General features: G+C 42.5%; 1 protein-coding gene across 1 annotated transcript in view; it reads left to right on the top strand.

Moving 5' to 3' along the window:
* CAPN6 (calpain 6) overlaps positions 1–20,357 on the top strand; it is a 54,543-nt gene that overhangs the window by 25,214 nt on the left and 8,972 nt on the right. The window contains exons 2-10 of the mRNA XM_035889069.1: positions 6,134–6,265; positions 6,735–6,943; positions 7,328–7,520; positions 11,243–11,436; positions 13,150–13,227; positions 14,440–14,635; positions 17,054–17,176; positions 18,414–18,616; positions 19,212–19,333. Of these exons, the coding sequence (XP_035744962.1) occupies positions 6,134–6,265; positions 6,735–6,943; positions 7,328–7,520; positions 11,243–11,436; positions 13,150–13,227; positions 14,440–14,635; positions 17,054–17,176; positions 18,414–18,616; positions 19,212–19,333 (1,450 nt within the window). The remainder of the gene's footprint in view (positions 1–6,133; positions 6,266–6,734; positions 6,944–7,327; positions 7,521–11,242; positions 11,437–13,149; positions 13,228–14,439; positions 14,636–17,053; positions 17,177–18,413; positions 18,617–19,211; positions 19,334–20,357) is intronic.

Genomic DNA, 20,357 nt, shown 5'->3' with positions numbered 1-20,357 from the left:
TTGACTCAGTATGATATGAGGATGGGAGAAGAGAAGAAAATGGAAAGAATTCTCAGCTCTGGCACAATTCAAACTGCTTTAAAAATTTTTTTGGGAATGGGGTACTTGGCTTAAGTAGATCAGTAAATAGAATCAAGGAAAGTGCCTGTCTCTGTAGGTCTTGTGTGCAAGCAGAGGTAGATTATTTTTTGTTAGGGCTGGGTTCTTTAAAGGCTGATGAAGAAAGTAAGCTCTAAATGCTACTGAATCCTTTGGAAAAATCTTAGTTGCAAACATCATTATCGCTTTTTTTCTTCTTCCCTTTCCCTGAATCTGTTTTCCTGCCTGAGCCAGCTGACAGACCCCAATCCAGTAAAAAAATCACAGAATCCCAGAATGGCAAGGGTTGGAAGGGACCTCGGGAGATCATCTAGTCCAACCCTCCTGCTAAAGCAGGTTCACCTAGAGCGGGTTGCACAGGACATCGTCCAGGCGGTCTTTGAATATCTCCAGGAAGGAGACTCCACAACCTCCCTGGGCAGTCTGTGAATAATCTTTCCCTTTTCGCAGACATCAGAGATCTCTCATAATGTTTTACAGTGCAGCTTCAGTTAATTTCTGTGAAGACACATAGTTAATTAATTAACCCTTTGAATGTCTTTCTCACTATTTATAACCAATAATGCATATTTTTTAGTTCATGGATATCGGTAATATTTATGCCAAGAGATGCATCTTCAGAGTGAAGGGGAACTTTTTCTTCAGCTAAATTACTCTAAGATTCAAAGTAGCCACAGCAACCTGAAGTTAATGCATAATCAGTTATCTCCTGTACTTTTCTGTGGTGATTATGGTCTGAAATAAAACCCATGTTGTTGTTTTTTTTCTTGGGAATCATGACAGAGCAACACACAAACCATTTCACAGCTCTAGTGAAATGGGTGTCTGTTGTTTCCCATAGTTCACATTATTTTGAAATCTCCTAAGGAAGATATGTTGTAACAAAGAAAAGTTAAGTTGCCATATTTCATATTTGTACTACAGTCCAAATATTTTTGTATCTCAGTGAAATTCCTGACTGTAATTTATCAGACCTAAGCAGATGACTGTTAGTCTGATGGTGTAGATTGTATTATAAAAATATATTGTGTCAGATACGCTAATATGTGCCAGCTTGATTTCCTTCCAGCATACGGTGGGACAGATCTCGTGACCAAGAGAGGAGCAGTAGATCTGATATAGTTTGACTTTCATAGGACATTGGCAGTATCTGGTATGTCTCTCCAAAGTATGAAAATTTGGATTAATTCAGACTTCTGCAATGAGGATGTATAACTGATGAAATAAATGACTTGGAGCACTCTCAGGCTGGCGTTGTACTGATGGAGTCCTACGGATATCTCCCTTAGTCTGGTACTCTTCAGTATTTTCATTACGACTTGGGTGAGGGGCTAGAAAGACACGTACAGGAATGCTGTAGGACACAGACTGGGATAGGACTGCAAGACAGTTGACAGGGCTAAGAATTCAAACTTATCTTGATGTCTTGGGGAAAATGGCATGGAATAAATAGGATGGAATTCAGCATCACTTCATCAATGCAACCAAGTACAATGCTTTGGTATTAAGCAACTTCATGGCTCAGTTAGGGAGAAAGAATGACTAGGCAACAAGTCCATCAGATAGGATCAGGGGGTGGATCACAGTCTGAACACAAGTTAAATATGTCAAGTTCAGGTGAAAAAGAAAAATGGCACCCCAGCTTTAGTAAGCAAGAGCCATTGAGCTCTGCTCAGCACCGCTAAAGCCTCATTTGGAGCATAGTGTCTGGATTTGGGCACCACACTTCACCAGTGATACAAAACATGAAGAACCAGTTATTAAGGCTAGAGAAGAGAGACTTGCTAGAGGTTTGTAGATTATATGAGGGGTTGCTGTAGAAATGAAAGGTAACTGACTGCTCTCTCCATTCACCGAAGTCTTGGGCTTGTAGAGCAGCTCAGCAATGCACTACTTTGCTGACCAGTGGAGGAAGCACGTGGACTTTCCCTCATGGGCTGTGTTAAATGCAGGTTAGAGAAGCTTCAGTCACAAGTAGGTTAGGGATAGCCAATTTGGACACTAGGCAAGTGTTTGGACTGACTAATCTGTCACGGTCTCTCCCACTGTTGTTTCCTGTGATCCCACACATTTCCAGGCTGCTCAGTGTTCTCCCAGTCTCCTCATTAACCAGTTCATTTACTTGCTCTGTTACAAAGAGATGAACCAATTAAAATCAGAAAAAGAGGGTTGTGAGCCACTATATTTCTCACAGCATCAGTGGCTGAGTAAAATTAAATGTCAGATATTTCAAGCCTACAAGTACAGCAAGGATAGGAGGTGACACAAATAGACTTCTGTCATGCAAATGGAAGTCTGGTATGAAAATAAGAGCATCAGGGTTTTCAGCAAAACTATGAGCCCCTGCAACCTCTTACCTCACTTCCAGACTCGGTACAGCCTAATTATAGTTCTGCAGATGGTGTTTATTTTATTATGCACATGCATAAGGGGAGAACTGGGGAAGAGCTCTGCATCTTGGATGGTGGAATGCTCCCTGTGGGCATAAATAATACAACAACTGCTTTTATTAGCAGTGTTGTATCAGAAATGGCGTGGGTATTTTACGTTAATGATGTATAATAAAACCCAGTAATCTCCTTTAAACTTTTTCTTGGAAATGTGAAGATATTTCTCTTTCTTACAGCACAGATGATACAGGCTGATCCTGAGAAAAGGGATTAGGGTTAAACCGCTATGTTTGCAAAGGAGGTACTTCTAGTGGAACTCAGAACCCAAGTGCTTAGATGCTTAGTTGCAAGGGAAAGAAGGCATTAGGTCTCCTGAAACACCTGGGCCACATCTTACAGTCTCTCTTCCTTGTAATTCCTCTGACGGTAGTTGGCTTGGTCCTCAACTATCCTAAATTATCACTGCTGGACCATTATTGGAAAAGTGTTTTGGTTTTGTTTTTTTTTTTAACATGCTTGGGGCAACCAAAAATGCTTAAAGATCCTCACAAGAACTGCAGAATAATATATTTAAGTAGCACATTTCTAACTGTATTGGGCAAATTGTGGTTTAGATAGCTAATTCCATCTCAAAAGTATTCCTTAGAATTTGCTATACTGCATAAGTGGTGAAAAGCAAAAAGCCCAGAAAAGAGCAGACAGCTGAAATTGGCTTTAGCTTGCACCTGAGTATTACTGTGCATCTCATCTGAGCCGCACAGTGACAGTCATCAGAGAAGCTGTTATAATGGCTGTAATTAATGACAAGAGAAACAGAGCTAATGTCATTTTCTTACACTGTTCTTTAGCCTCGGAAGTTGAGGGCTCCTAGGCAGTTTAATAAGTTCAAGTTTCTCAAGCAGGATCCTGAAGAATTTACTGACTAGGGTGGAAACAGGGAGGTGCTGTTTCTAAGTTCTGCTGTTCCATGTTTGCTTTGGACCCCAGTGGTCAGCAAATGCTAATCTCATCCATAAATTTTGGCAGTGGACACATACTGCTCTCGTGTTTTTTCTCTGAGGACTGTGCGAGATGCAAGACACACTTCAATTAAAAAAATGACAGTTTAAGGTGGTTATTCTTAGCAAAGCAAACCAAATAAGATATTCGTAATACACGGTAGTGCTTAATTTCTTGCAAAACCAGTGAAAGTTCTGGCTTCCTCTAGCAACAGAAAAGTTTGGATAACTTTAACCCTGAAGGCTCAATTTATCCTTTATTTATTATGCTATTGAAAGGAAAAAACAAAGTAGAAATTATTACTGCCAGAGATGCATGGAAATGGGATACAAAACTTGAGTCTACCCAAGCTGGGTTTGGAATGCGTGCTACCACCACGAAGGCCAAGTAGTCGACTGATGTCAACCCCTGCAACAGGCAACTGAGTTGGTTTAGATCAGCTGAAGTACTAGCCTGAAGTTCCTGCTGCCATTCTGTATCAGAGCATCCAGGCAGATTGAATGAATCTGGCCGTGATGCAGATGAGTATCTTGTACAGGGTCAGTTTTCCTCATAGGCATCATTTTGTTATTCAGGATTTCATTAAGGTCTGTTAAAAAGCTTTGAAATTTCTCTAAGTGAAAACATGTGTAAGAAATACTGACAGAAGAACAGCATTATGTAATGATTGGTCACTTGTTTCCCAAGAGGCATTTAAAATTTCTACCAATTGTTATTTAATGAGAAAAACCTTATACCAAAAATATAATTTTCTTAAAGAAAACAGCAGCAGCTCCATGCATTGCTATACCATGAGCTGACTCTGGGCTGCCATCTGCTAAACCAGCCCAGGAAAACAGGCTTTCAGCTCAGCACTGAGCTGGTTCTTTTCTCTGAAAATAAGTTCAGCTGGCACTGATTTGTCACAGTCCCATCAAAGGGAAGACTGAGAGGTTTTGACATGCCCGTGATCTGTAGCCAGGCTTGGATTGCAATCTTGGTATTTTGGGATCATCATCTAAAATTACCAAAGGACAGTGAGAATCCATGAGGTAAGGAGCACAGCTCCTTATTCTGCTGCTGATAACAAACTGGAAAAACTGCAGTAAATTTGGAGTCTCCTGCCATTTTGAGGTTAGAGGAAGTTATTTAGTCTGCATTTCTAATGCCTGGATATAAGGTAATTTCCTTCCCACAGTGTTGAAATTTAGGGTTATTCTTATACTGTGAAAGACTGGAATTTCTTACCACTGCCTGCTCTTCCATCCTCTCAACCAGTCAGGAAAAGCAATGATTCACACAAGAGCTTCATGAGCAATCAAGTATGTTGAAACCAGTATGTTCATATAAATTATGAGACTGGTTTTTTTAAGTGTTGCTTGGGAGATTCTCTCTGGGACTGTGAGGCCACATAATGTATCTGTTCAGCAGAACATTATCTACCAAGGATTTCTTGGTAACAAACACAATACTGCTGCAAAATATACCCCTGTGGCTTTTCCATGTTCAATGATACTTAGAGGTGCTCCTTTTAGTGCCTTGGTCTGCAGGCTGTAAAGACACAGCAAGGGCCAAGCTAGTGAGGAGCAGGGAGGCATCACAGGAAAAGCCAACTATGCTTTGGTGAGGATCTGCATGTAAACGGAGATGGAGCCAGGAAAGCAATGGGAGAGGAGGAATGAGTGGTTCTAATGAGAGTCGGTTAAATGAGAAAGATGAGACCCAGAAAATGAGAGGCGTATTTCACAGATGTGTATTCTCTGTGTTGGGGTGGCAGGGGTCATTGCAGTAACTCAAGCTGTTGGTGGAGGAGGGTTTCCAGTATGTCAGCCAAGGGAGTGGCAATGAAGGAAGAGGAGCTTAAGAGTTCTAGTGTCAGTAGCATAATTTCCTGCTGCTTTTCTTGATGGTTTGTTTTTTTTTCTTTGGTCAAAGCCTTTCCCTGTAATGCTTCCTCCTTTTTCCTTTCAGTTACTTTCAGTTCATTAACTCCCCCAATGCCAAGTAAGTCTTCAAAATGCTGAATTCATTATAGTCCTCAAAGATCACCCACAGCTGAGGGCAGAACTAGGAACTCTGATAAAAAAAAAAAAAAAAAAAAAAGAGGCAAATCCCGGTGTTAGGTAAGGCAACACGATCTACTTGTAAGAACTTAAATAATCCTGTGTACCCTGACTTTCAAATATACTGGCAAAAGTGCCAGAGGGCTTTTGAACTTCCTGGTGCAGAAACTCCACACTCCAATGGGAACGTGATGTAGAAAAAGTGTGGAGAGGAATAGCTGGAAGGATGCTGTGATCATTTTCAGTTACCTGAAAGGAGGTTGTAGTGAGGTGGGTGTTAGTCTCTTCTCCCAAGTAACTAGCGATAGGATGAGAGGAAATGGCCTCAAGTTGCATCAGGGAGGTTTCGATTGGATATTGGGAAAAAATTCTTTACTGAAAGAGTGATCAAGCATTGGAACAGGCTGATCAGAGAGGTGGTGGAGTCACCATCCCTGGAGGTATTCAAAAAACATGTAGATGTGGTGCTCTGGGACATGGTTTAGGAGACATGGTGGTGTTGGGTTGATGGTTGGACTTGATGATCTTGGAGGTCTTTTCCCACCTTAATGATTCTATGATTCTGGAGTGGAGTCTCCAGTAATCCCTGGCTTGCTTTGTTAGGACCTCTGTGAAGACCCCCACCTATTTGTGAATGGAATCAGCTCCCATGACTTACACCAAGGCACACTGGGGAACTGCTGGTTTGTGGCTGCATGCTCCTGCTTGGCTCTGAGGAAGACCCTCTGGCAGCAGGTAGGTGATCAGTGTGCATGGTGCGTGAAATAAGAGTAATAAACCTTGTTTGTTTCCCTGCCTATCAGCCAATGTTTTTCCCTCTAGGACTAATGTGTCTCTGATGAGTGGTCAATTTTTCTGAATTCAAATCTTCCCTTTCTTTAGAAGTTAATTTTTCATGTTATGAGACCTCCCCACTCCACAGTCCTATTGAGCACCAAAGAAGAGATGTAGCGAAGCCAGAGAGTGCAATAGGTTCTGTTTGTCTTTCTCTGCAGATCAATTTGAATTTTACTTTCCTAATAGATTCTTTGAAGAGAGACTATATTTGACCAAATTCACCCTCTTTTTTTCACTGCTTCATCTATTTAAGGTCAACCTCTCATGAAGCTGAATACCAGCGTAGTGCATGCTCCAGGGCAGTCTGCCCTCTGAATGAATCTTAACACAGTGCATTTGGTGAACTTTCTCTTGCATTGTTTCTCAGGTAATTCCAGACTTTAATGAACAAGAATGGGACCCTAAAAGCCCAGAGAAATATGCTGGGATTTTCCGTTTCCGTTTCTGGTGCTTTGGAGAATGGACAGAGGTGGTTGTTGATGATCTGCTGCCAACGATGGATGGGAAGTTGATCTACTGCCATTCCAATGTGAAAAATGAATTCTGGAGTGCATTATTGGAGAAAGCTTATGCAAAGTATGAGCTAGTTCATTGTCCTTTTAGTCCTCAGTGCTCTCCCTTCCATCCATCTGTTTGTTTTGTCTTTCAGCTCTATCATACTTTCCATAGGTTTTAGGTTTGCTGCTAGCAGAGAACCTAACAAAGATTGAAAACTCCTCCTTCAATCTGCACGGAGGTGAATCATAAAAGAGTGCAATGCACTCTACTTCAGCAGCCCAAAGACTTAAGCATCATTACACTCCTTTCCTAGAAACCCAGCAAAGGTTTATCTTCAATCTGCTAGTTTGTTCTGTTTTGGTTTTTCCTTGGTGAGACACAAATATGTTACCCACATTCAAGCCAAATTAGAGCATTTCTAACAGCCATTTGGTGATTGAGAATGTTCTGTATTACCTCCAGGCTGGCGGGATCTTATGAAGCCCTAGATGGAGGCAGCGCTGCAGATGCAATTGTGGATTTCACTGGAGCAGTGGCAGAATCTATTGATTTGGTACAGGGCAAATATGGTGAGGTTATTTCTGAGCAGATGAAGCTGTTTGAAGACTTGCTGAAAGTGCATAAAAGAGGCGGGTTGATCAGCTGTTCCATTACGGTATGTATAGAGAGCTGGATTTTAAGAATTAACTTCAGTGAAAAAAATTTGGAAAAAATACCATTATTAGTATAAGTATATTGAGTATTACCTTCATCTGTATGCTTTGGAAAAGCTTCATATGGAAAAAGCTAGCAAGTTGGCAGTGCTGCCAGCCAAGTACAACTCCACGAGCCACTAAATACAATCACAAAACCACAGAGCTGTTTGTGTTGCCACTTTACTGTGGATCTGAAATGCTATTCTTTCTGAATGGTCACAGTTGCATGTTGGCCTGAGGTTAATCCACCTAGAATGCCCTAATTTACAGGCCAGATGGCAGCATTTGATTTCTTTATTTCTTAGGGAAATCTGTTTATAGAAAACAGTTCTGCTGTCACTGAGCTACTGAGACTTCTTGACTTTGGTTGTGATGATGTAGTCATCTTGTCAGTGTAACGCTGACGCTGAGCTGAGGGGCTGAGCTCACTTGGTTATTCAGGTAGTACTATTTGTTAATAGGACTACCCATTAGAATTAACCAGCAAAACTTGCCTCCGCTGGCTGATGTGAGGCAGCTAACTCAGGTGCCTATGTTAGGAGGCCATGACCCTGAAATTCCCTTATTCAGTAGAGGAGAGATGATACAGGGCTGCCTTCTGTGGAAGCTTGACTTCTCTCCATTCACTTGAGGTGCTAGAAGGCAGATGAGGAGCAGCTCCCAAAGAGTGCTATATACTTCACAAGCCATGGGCAGACAAGGGCCTTGCACAGCCCCTTGCCGTAGGAGGGAAACCAGTGACAACTAGGTTTAACTTGCCTTCTATCAAAGCCTGCAATGTCAGGCCATGACTGGGTAGCACTGAAATTCTCACCTTGTCTGAAGCTGTTACCGCACGTGGAGGGTTAACAAACTGCCATGGCACCTGAATATTTCCTAAAAGTTTGCTTTTAAATTATTTTTAAAGTGCAGCCTGCAGGAAAAGGATCATTCTTCAGAAGTTGCAGGGTTGGTATCTAGGTGCACTTCAGCATCTTACTCCCATGCCCACTGCTTCCAATTTAAGACCTTAGTTAAGGCTAATCTTATGTGGACTTAGTTAAATCACTTAAATGCTTTGCTTTAATTTCCCCGTCCATGAAATGATGATCATATTACTGTAGCACTTAACTATTTCATACCTGTAGTATAAACTGGTGGACCCACAAGTGTTGGTTCATTCAGAGATTCCTGCGAGTATCATGGTAGTTGTGCAGTTGTCTAGAATAACAGAAAATCAGCCGTGTTTGGAGAAACCTGAGAACATTATCTGTTTAGCTGGCCCTGGCCATGCACTGCCCTGCACCAGTTCTGTGGTACCAAAGAGGAACACGTGGTACCTTCTGGGAGACGAATTTGAACCTGAGAACTCAGCTGGGATAGAACAGGAGTCCTGAACTGTCCCTGCCAGCAATGTCAGGCAACAATTCAGAAACAAATCCTAGGGTTTTGGTGTTTGTTTTACCTTTTTGACGAGGCCTTAATTTTTATTTAGAAAAAATTGCATCTGATTTGCTCAGACGGGGCTGGCAGATCCGACTTCCTGGTGTGAATTGTTCTTGTAAACATTGTCTCTGGGATGATAGGTTGCTCCCAAATGCCAAGGCAGTTCAGTTTTTTAACGTGGATCTGGTGAGGAGATAGGCTAAGTACAGGGAGTTGTATTTTAAAAAGCAATTAATTAGAGAGTAATGCCTTCACTTCTTCCTGGCATCATATTTCTGCCTGTCAAATGCAGATGCTTCTAAACATCGATTACACAGGGGCTGTTCCTATTGGTTTGGCTTGACTCATCTGCATTTATCATTTTTTGATAGATGTATTATGCACACAGTGAGGCTTGTTAGGTATAGAATATTTAATACTCAAGTGGCTTCATTGCTGACTTACAAACACGTCATGATATTCTTTGAATTAGAAAATAGCCCTGACCTTCACCATTTAGAAATTTGAACAGACAGTAGATGTTTAAATGTCTCATTTAAATAAATAAATAAATGCCTTCAGATTGAGGTGGGAAAGGCAGCCCAGCAGTAAGAAAAGCCTGGAGGATAATAAAGGCAGCAGAAGAGGTTACAGACTCCCATGTTGTCAAGGACTCTTGTTTGCTTTTAGTTGTGAAAAATGCAAGTGAAAGTGTTACATTGGAGAAAGCCCAAACCCATTGGAAATGTCAGCCGGTCTTCCTGTAACACATGAGCTGATTCTTTAGGAGCTGTTGTCAGAGAAAGGCAAAGAGGTCTTGGCGAGAGTCTCACAGTTGCCAGACCATCTGCCAGTTCCAATTTGGTACAAATTCCTCTTTCCCCCCCCGCCTTTTTTTTTTCCTAATTTCTTATTTTTGGGAACTGAACACCGTTGTATCAGTGCAACACCTGCCTTAGGGGAAGGAACCTGTCTGTTTAGACCAGAGAAATTTTGAAATGGGTAAAAATATCAGAAAGTACGATGTGCATTTCATAACTCTGATAAGTCCCTCTCTCTCCACCAGAGCAAAGGCTTACTTGATCATTGAGCTCTTAATTCGGTTATTACAAGTTTACATGCAAGGATCTGCACTGAGTCAAATCTTCCTTCCTTGCTGTCCAAGGGAGTCGAGTGTCTTAAGGCCCGATGGGTTATAGCTCAAGATAGATGAGAGAGACTCTGGATAAGGCTCAGTGCAAAGATGCCCATGCTGGCTCCAGCGAGGGTGTGATAAATCCAGAGGCATTACCATCTGGATTGTTTCTCGCTCAGAAGAAGGGTTATAGCACCGTCACAGCTTTACTTTTTCCACTGTCCTGCCTGGTATGGGTTGCTCAGAAGCAGCATTGTACTGGGTTTGTAAAAGGCCAGTAATTCAAAGCAACTCCAGCATCTTCATATGATACCGCTTTTCTGGTTTTAGGTGTACCTAGGAGATTTTGATCTGGATGCATTAAGTGAAATTGTGGTCTTTTTCAGAGCTTGGCAATTTTTATGTATTCTTAGATCAGCATCTGATCAGGCCTAGGTCATCCAGCAGGACAATTTACTGCCTCATCACTGCTGGAAACCAGGCTTCTTATGTGAAGTCTATGAGAAGCAAACCCAGTTCCTAAGAAAGGCTGCAGATCTGCTGGTTGCCACGTAAGAGAGGCCTGCCAGGTCACGAGTGAGGTACAGGACAGGTTTGACAAATGGCTAGAAAGTTTTCTTGCCTCTGCCCTCTATTTTTACCTGCTGCCAGTATCAAATTTACCCCGACACAGAAACAGGCATTGGACTCACCAGCCAAATCCTTAGGCCCTACAAAGTGTCCAGTTGAGGACACCACCAGACAGTGCTATGTCTGAGCACAGTCATCAATGCCCAGAAGAGCCATTTTGTAAAAATGGCAAGATTTTGGAAGGGCTGATAAAGGTGGTCCATCAGCCCAGTCTTTAACTCTCTGAGGCCAAGAGGAGACAGAATGGCTGTAGCAGGAAGTATTCTATGCTCTGGGCTTCTGCTAGGACATGCCTGGCACTGTCATGCAAAAGACCAGACTAGTGGGCCACTAGTTTTGAGCCCCAGTGCTGCTGTTCTCCTGCATAGTCGAATCATTTGGGAAGGGAACGTATAGCTCTGTGAAAGAAAATAAGCCTTGCCTGTCCTGCCGCTTGAACACGTAGCTGTTGGGTCCCTCAGTGATGTGAGTTTGTTGTTGTTTTTTTTTTAATTGTCATTTGTGGTGCTGAAGGCTTCCTCTGGTGGTACCAGTGAAGTGGAGACAGCGATGGGTCTTGTCATTGGCCATGCCTACTCAGTGACTGCAATTCGGAAGCTGCGCCTTGGAGAAAGGCTCATATTCTCTTTTAAGGCAGAAAAGCTATTCATGATCAGGCTGAGGAATCCCTGGGGAAAAAGAGAGTGGAACGGTGCCTGGAGCGACAAGTAAGTGCTGCAAATCCAGTGTCAAAGAATGAAACTGTGATAGGGCAACTGGACATTAGTTAAACACTGTTGAGACACAACATCAGTCTGCAATGTTTAGTGATGGCTGAACCGTCGTGCCATCTCTTCCCAAGTATAGCATTCTCTGAGCAAATCAACACATCCTGGAGGAGCCAGGAGGTTATGGCTTCCTGGACCTTGGTTTACTGTATACATCATTGTTCTGGGACACTGGACCATGAGTAGAAAAACAGCCTGCGATTAAGGTGGTAAGTCAAGAATATGAGGTTTGTTGCCAGCTTCACCACTGAGTTTGAGATTCAGTTTCTCGTCTGTAATTGCTAGGTGCTGGGGATGGTATAAGTCTTTTATTCTTAGATAATTTAAGTGAATGGTGAAAAATGCTGTAAAACTGCCACATTTGTGATTTCTTGAATTATTTTCTAATGAATTTTAATGTAGGCCATGAGCTTAGCAGTCACCCCTACAGAGACAGAAATGATTGCTGGAGGGGATGTATTCCATCACTGGCAACTTACACATTTAGAACATTTAACTGGGATGTTAAGTTCAACACTGTGCTTACCAGCCACTCTTAGCATTTAATAACTCAATGTTCTTAACAACAGCATATTAAGTTCTTCACTTACATACTTCAGCTAGCAAAAATCTATCACTTTCAAAGAGTTTGGTTCAGGTGAAATGCAAAGAATGTGCAGAAGAACTACTGTGTCTCGTTTAACTTAAGCCCTCTTGGTTCCCCACTGGCCCTTGTCTTGGCACAGCTGCCACTCATTCCAGTGGAACCACTGAGGAGTCTGAGGTTGGCCCATGGTTTTTGGCCTAACAGAATTAAACTGAGAATTTCCAAGTATGTTAAGAAAATGTCTGTTGTGGCAAGCAACCTCCCTTCCCTCCTGCCAAGCACCTTCACCTTTATCCTCCCAGCACTTTTGGAAAGGGAGCGAGCAACTGCAGCTCTGTTTGTCTGATGTAACACATTAGGGAAGGGGCTCACACTATCTTCTATCATGTTGTCTTGAGTTAAGCATCAGATGGCTTGCACTTAGGATCCTGTGCTCCCCTGCAGTCCGTGGAAAGAGGCAGGTGCCTCCAGAGGACAATGCAGAGCACGGAAGTTATGTGTGAATGCCAGCAATGAAGTGTCTATGCAGTCTAGTGTTACTCTGGGAACTGGACACTAGGCTCATGCTGCACCAGTTTCTTCTCAAAGGCTCTCTGTGGAAATCTCCAGCCTGTTTTATTTAAGGAGATTGAAAGACAAAGAGAATACTCTGGTCTAAGTGAAGTGTTCAATAAGCTCCTGAGGAGGAAAACCAGGTTTCTCTTGAAGGGCCTTCAGGGAACAGAGTCAATCTGATATGACCTTCCAATCCAGCTGTTTAAATGTCCTAAGGGAGGGTGTGACAAAGAAAATCAATAAGGTTCTGCTCTAGTTGTGCTGATTTCCCATTCACCTCTTTCTTTTTTAGTAGCTTTCAAGTCAATTAATGTTTTAAAACTCCTCCTGGAAGCCCCACGCTTTCTTCCTGAATATCATTTGTCCTTTCAGTACCCTGATGTTACCTTTATAACAAGGGACCATGAGAGAATTTTACTTGCAGCTTTTTTTTTTCCAGGTGAGCGTATTCAATTTAAGTTATTAATCATATTTGTTGTTCTTTTTTCTTCTTCTTTTTTTTTTCCTTTTAGTTCTGAGGAGTGGAAGAAAGTCAGCAGCTCAGAACGTAAGAGCTTGGGCCTCACTCTTGAGAATGATGGAGAGTTCTGGTGAGTGGGAGTCATGTGAAGGGAGATACTGGCTACACTGAGAAATTGTCATTAATTCTGCTATTTAACAGCTTCGAAAACAACTTCCCCAAATGGATAAGATTATGCAGTCCTGGCACAAAGTCTGTTTCTTTTAAATTCTCAAGGGATGACAGAGAAGAACAGAAAAAAAATTGATGAAAAACTATTACAACAAAATTAGTAACTCGTAGTAAATATAAGTTTCAAACACCCTCAAAATCTATTATCTATATTTAGGACATTCACTCAGAATCCAAGACACCACCTGTGCTGGTTTACATGACAGAATGCCAGATACTGAACACACTGTCAATCCTGTTTACTGACTGCTGTGTAGGACTTCTAGGTCAGCCATGGCTGAGATATCTGTAAATACAATTGCAGCCAAGGAACGTTGATTGTTGTTGGTGTTTTCCAGCATGGGCATGAGAAGTGTTCGTTCTCTACAGAATGTCTAGAACTCTCGTGATTTTGATTCTGCTTAAAGCTTAAATACACCCAGGCAATCCAGCAACTTCTTCAGCAGATCATCGATATTGCATCAAGTGTGCTGGTAGGGCTCATATGAAAAGTCTAATGTTTGCTTGGCTTTGTCAGAATTGGCAACTAGAAGCCAGCTGTAGGGTTTGGTTCTGGGCCATTAATAAGCCAGGACATGATGGTAGTTCAGAGATACCAAGCTGTTAGAGGAGGTGAATGGTTTTTAACTGCTCTGCAGTCCAGTCTGTCACTTTAGCAGGCACAGGCTATAGCATTGAGATGATGCTAAATAAAAGCTATGTCCAGAGTACAGAGGATTGAGTCATGCTCAGGGACAGATTTAACAATGAGGAGTGGATAGTGTTTTGGTTGCAGGTAATCTCTTTTGCCTTTGCAAAATATGTGTTATCAAATCCAGCCTAGTAGATAGAACCTATCCTTTAGGCTTAGGTGCTGCAACAGAACAAATCCAGAGCTGACCAAAACCACTGAGGTAATACTTCTCTAGATTAAGTTCTAAGATAGCGTGATTGTGACTTCACAAGTATTTCCACATGGAGAGCTTTCCAGGGAATCAGTTTGTCCTCTGGAGAGCTGAGCAATGTCTCCTCTTAAATTACTGGAAGATTGTGTGTGTTATTTTGGCTCTTTGCGTGAGTATCACTGTTTATTTTTAAATAACCATTGCTATCCTGGTGTCCCATGGAACAGGATGACGTTTGAGGACTGGTGTAAGAATTTCACTGATGTGGACATCTGCCGGATTGTAAATACCTCCTACTTCAGTATCCACAAGACCTGGGAGAAGAAAATGATGTATGGGGCTTGGGCAAAGAATTCAGAGCCCCTGCTAAATCGCTCTGGTGGATGCTTTGATAACAGAGACACCTTCCTTCAGAATCCCCAGGTGGGAATCCCTGTATTTTGTGTATTCACTTTAGCTAGGGCTTCTGAAGTATCCACCCTATTTAGGAGTTGGCAGCGACTGACAGAAATCTCACTGCCAGTGTCTGTCCTCTGGGAGTGTGCTGGTTCACTGCATGTTTCAGTGATTTCTGTGAAATCTCTCCGAAGAGTTTAGGTATTTGTTTAGGACTGATCATGTTTGGGGCTGTTGAGTCAGACACACCAGGATTAGTGAAGTCCTGTCTGGACTTCTTTCAGTTTCCCAGTTGTAGAAAGGCAGCAAGTTTGATTTTCTAATGACAGAACTCCATTTATTTGACACCCATAAACAGCCCGAGGATTTGGCCTGCTGTATTTAGTTAGTATCCCTTTGCACTTATCTAAGATTATGAAAGTATCTTCCCCAAGCTTACCCTCTCATCAGCAATACAGAATTTTCCTTGGCTCATCCTACCTGGTAACTTTCAAGCTATTCCGTTTATCTGTTCATCCATTCTTACTCCATTTCTCACTTTCCCACCCTTCTCAGTGTTGTACGTTTTCATCCCAGTGCATGCAAATTCAGGCATAAAACTTCCATTACTGTCAATGAGATTTGGGCACTTACTGCTTTAGTTATTACTTTGAAAATTGACCTTTCTGTTCTTTTGTAATTCACCACATTATTTAGATTAATTAAAGATGTTCTTGTGTCTGCTTCTCTGCACTTGTATAAGAGGTTTCTGTCTGTACCCCTCAATTTTCATAGCAGGATATTGGAGAAGTGCAGCCTTTGCTGTTCAGACTAAGAGTGAATCTCGAACTCCCACCCTGCCGTATAGGAGGAGATGGAGCAGTAGTTCTTCACTGCTCTGTCTTCTGTCAGTGCCTCATTTCCAGGGGGCAATTTTATTCAGATATTCCCCTTTATGATTCTGGATGTATTCCAAGTGCTTGTCTGGGTTTCATTTGTAAGTGTTTCGCTGCCACAGAGAATAAAATACACACGGTTACAGTTGAGTACAATGCCTGATGCAATGGAAGTTCTTTTTATTCCAGTGTTATCTCTATGTTAGTTGATTAAAAGGCTCTTAATAGCAGCGCTGGAATGCATTTATGTTAGCTTAGGGCCGTTATAAATTACTGTGGCACATACTACCATAGTCAAGACATAATCTCTGTCTGTTCTCCCTGAGTGAAATGCCTGATGCTGAGGCCTCCTGTGAAGTTTATCTGTACAGAGAGGGATTGTGACATTTCCATCCCTTTAAAATAAGGGAATTTAAGCAAAGTGTAAATATTCCTACAGTCACCTGCTGATTTCCCGATTGTTACCCATGGACAGCTGAAATGTCATCAAGATTGTCACAGTTGCATACCTCTCATCAGACCGAGAGCACTCTCTTGCACTCTCACAGTTCCCCTTCCACACCTCCATTTGCCCTGGACACTCTAGGCTATCTGACAAGGTAACACTGCGTATGGTTCAACAGGGCAAGAATTAAAATGTGCCTTACTAGGTGTTGCTGCATACTTGTATCTCGCTTTTTGGATTCTCTCTGTAGAGGCTCTTTACAACCCCTCTTTAGGGTCCTGTGCATTTTCTGCCGCTATGTTGATATAGCACACAAATAAGAGTACAAGGAAGCATTGAATTTATACCAAAAAACAGCCATCCCTGAATAGCAAGCAGTAGTTCTGTAGGAATACCGTGAACAACTAATGAAGCCCAGAGGCTTGGGAAGGTATTGATTTTCTTTCCAACACGGCTGTGCTTCAGCCAACTCTGCTAGAGGTTGGTGTTTCCTCCATGGGGATGTAACACTGCCCAAGACAGTGGGGGTCAGGGGTGAGAAATGGGATGGTGCCTTATTCTGCAGAGCTGTAACCACAGAGGGATGTGAAGTCATTACAGGGGACTGTTCCACAACAGTAACCAACGCAATCTCAGTACCTACCTCAGAGCAAAGCTCAGTGAAGATCTGCTTTTTAGCAGCTCTTGGAGGAGCAGGGAGAGGGGATTGAACCACTGATGATATTCCTCTCTGTGCTGGCAAGAGAATTTTGGCTTAAATTGGAATGTGTGGTGCACATGCTGATTTATGTATACACCTAAAAAAACCTTAATCTTTTGTCTTTTGCTTTCAGAGATGTTCTCTGCTGCTGCCTCAACAGATATTTTGTAATACTGTCTCATGCTGTCCTTTATGTGAATTACCTGTTTCAGCGTCTCTGATACTTTTAGTTTCAAGATCCTTATCATCAGCATTAATTTTCAGCTGTGAATTGCTGGGAATGTCTGTTATATGGAGAACTCTCCTCCCAGCCCGAGATGTATTTTCATTTGCCTCCTTTGTATCCACATACTTCCTTGGTGATGGCTTTATCCTCAGTATCCTAAGGCATTTCTAACAGCTTACCCTCTTTTCTCTTCTACTAGTATGTCTTCGATGTTAAGAAGACTGAGGACAAAGTGTTGGTCTCATTACAACAGGAGGATCGCCGCAAATACAAGAAAGAAGGGAAAGGAGACAGTATCCCAATTGGCTTTGAAATACTCAAGGTAGGCAGCATCTGCACTCCTCCGGGTTCAGAGTTTGTCCAGCCATCCTGCTTCATCCTGGCAATGAGATCTTTGGCAGACAGAGGCATGATTACCATGGTGGGGTCTGGCACTCTCTTCTCAGCGTGAGCTTTGCGTGTGTACTGCTCTCAGTCACCAGAGCTGACATTAGACAGACTATTTTGAACTAAATTGAATTTGGTTCAATTCAAACTCTATTTGAACTAAAGGAACATAAGTCATTTTTCCCTATTGCAAAAGAATTTTAAGTGCTTTTCCTACCCCAAGCTTTGAAGACAAAAAAAATATTAATGCTGAAACATGGAGGGTTTTTTTCTCCTTCTCACTGGAGGCTTCTGCCTCCATTTCATCAGCAAATGTAGCCAAGGGAATAAGTTTGAAAAGTCTGCAGTTTTTCTTTTGCCACGTAGAAAAAAGAGTAAAGAGTGTTTTCAAAAGCTGGAGCAGTGAGTAGGAAATGAGCATATGTGAAAAGAAACCAAAGGGATCCCAAACAGTAATTTAATTGCACTCCCAGGGCAAACTGAGTAAAATGAAAACATCTTAGCTCAGCAGGTCGAGTCCTTAGAGTGTGCATGCATCTCTGAAAGTATTCAAAACTCTGCAGTAGCATCGTGTCTCTGTTAGTGGATGCATGTCTTTGCCAGTCCCAAACTTTCACCTCCACTTAAGGGCGTACATGTATATACCGATGCAGTGAAGTGCAGAACAACACTGGTTGGAAGCCCTTGTGGGCTAGCGCTTGGAGCACTGGGTTGCCCATCAGGACCATCTCTGCCACAGCTTCAGTGGGTGAAAAGCCATTTGCATTTATTGAACATTTTCTTTTCTGTGCGTGAAAGGTTGTGTGATGTGCAGGGAAAATCCTGCCTGTTGGCTCTGCTATCCCTCCTTGCATTAATCCCTGTACTGCTCTGTGGCTGTAGGTGGAGGATAACAGAAGCTATCGACTACACAAGCTGACTGTGCAGGAGAGAGTAGCCACATCTCCGTACATCAACACACGCACTGTGTTCTTGAAGAGGATCCTTAAGCAAGGCCGCTATGTCCTCATCCCAACTACATATCATCCTGGCATCATTACAAAGTTTATCCTGAGACTCTTCACAGATGTGCCATCAAAACTTAGGTAGGTTGCACTACATGAGATCTACGCCTTCCTGTCTGCTTGTCTATCCATCCTTGCATTAATCCCTGTACTGGTCTGTGGCTGTAGGTTGAGTATAACAGAAGCTATCGACTACACAAGCTGTTTGTGCAGGAGAGAGTAGCCACATCTCCGTACATCAACACACGCACTGTGTTCTTGAAGAGGATCCTTAAGCAAGGCCGCTATGTCCTCATCCCAACTACATATCATCCTGGCATCATTACAAAGTTTATCCTGAGACTCTTCACAGATGTGCCATCAAAACTTAGGTAGGTTGCACTACATGAGATCTTCTCTTGCCCACATTGACTGTACCTCCTTGGAAATGGTTGCCTGGTTGCCCTTAAATATCCCTGACTTGCTATCTTATATCACCCCAGAACTAGGCCCTGGAGGTGGTTACCTCCAAGTAGTAGACAATTCAGCTAGGTCTTTTGACCTTTTAGTTTGGCTTTTATAGTTGCCTCCAGTTCTAGGTCAGAATGCTGAGCACTGGTGCTTGCAGTTATAGTTGATAATGTTTATTTCTTTGACCATCTCCTTTGAAACCAGTGGTTGTCTGTGAGGGCAAAACTAGTGTTTCATATAATCAGGTGCTGAATGTTTTTCTTGCTTTGATACTATTTTCCATGATTTAAAGGTTTTTTTCTGCCACTTTTGCTGCCATGCAAAGGATGACACACATTTGGTTTACTTTGCTTTGCTCCATTTTTATTTCTTAAGTCTGTCATTTCTGTACCACAAACTTCCAAAACGGTAGATGACGGAAGAGCACAAATCTCATGTTCTGAAAATGCCAAATTTCCACGATTGGTTGTTTGCTTGACGTTCGTTGTTTCAATTGCTTTTCCCATGATTTTTCAGGGAGCTGAAGGCAGATAAGCCTAAAATGACATGTTGGAGTCTTCTTTGCGGCTATCCACGCAGAGTCACCCAAATCAAAATTCACTCTGCAGAGGGTTTACAGAAGCAAGACAGATCAGGTGGTAAGTGTAAAGCAAGCCTGGAAGAGGCCGGGAGCTTCTTCAGTCCTCTAAAGATTATCTGAGTTGATATGTAAGCAGTCAGAAATTATCCAAACAAACTGAAGATTTATGGGATTTTTTTTCAGGACACTAAAATCTGATCAAAAGGAGAGATCAGATGATTAAGGTGATACAGGAACAGTTATGTGTCATCTATGCTGGTCCAGATGGCCATTAGGAGCCAGACCGTCCTGAGAAGCTTTTTGTGGGGATTACTAAGAAATTCATCTCTCAGGGTTATGTGTTTTCTAAATGGAAAATATCCAGGGAGACAGCTGAATCGCACAGACTCATGTAGTGCATTGCACTTACCTCAGCGATGTCATTCACGGCCTTCAGAGCACTTTGTTCTTCATTACCACAAGCTTAATAGCACTTCATGGAGGAAATTATGGTTTTCAAAGAACCATTTTCAGCTGGGTAAACTAGGACAGGGAAAGGTTAAATGACTTGTATAGGACTGCGTATCTGCTTGACTAACTTGATCTCCTTCTATGACAAGGTGACCCGCTTAGTGGATGAGGGAAAGGCTGTGGATGTTGTCTACCTAGACTTTAGTAAAGCCTCTGACACCATTTCCTACAGCATTTTCCTGGAGAAACTGGCTGCCCATGGCCTGGACGGGCGTACACTTCTCTGGGTAAAAAAACTGGCTGGATGGCTGGGCCCAAAGAGTTGTGGTGAAACGAGTTAAATCCAGTTGGCGGCCAGTGGTGTTCCTCAGGGCTCAGTATTGGGGCCAGTTCTGTTTAATATCAATAATCTGGATGAGGGGATCGAATGCACCCTCAGTAAGTTTGCAGATGACACCAGGTTGGGCGGGAGTGTTGATCTGCTTGAGGGTAGGAAGGCTGTACAGAGGGATCTGGACAGGCTGGATCAATGGGCGGAGGCCAATTGTATGAGGTTCAACAAGGCCAAGTGCTGGGGGTCCTGCACTTGGGTCACAACAACCCCATACAACGCTACAGGCTTGGGGAAGAGC

This window comes from Egretta garzetta, unplaced genomic scaffold (genome assembly GCF_000687185.1).
Source record: "Egretta garzetta isolate BGI_Z169 unplaced genomic scaffold, ASM68718v1 scaffold412, whole genome shotgun sequence".
Classification (NCBI taxonomy): Eukaryota; Metazoa; Chordata; class Aves; order Pelecaniformes; family Ardeidae; genus Egretta; species Egretta garzetta.
The sequence above is the reverse complement of the archived record's forward strand: the minus strand, read 5'-3'. Positions and strand labels throughout refer to the sequence as shown.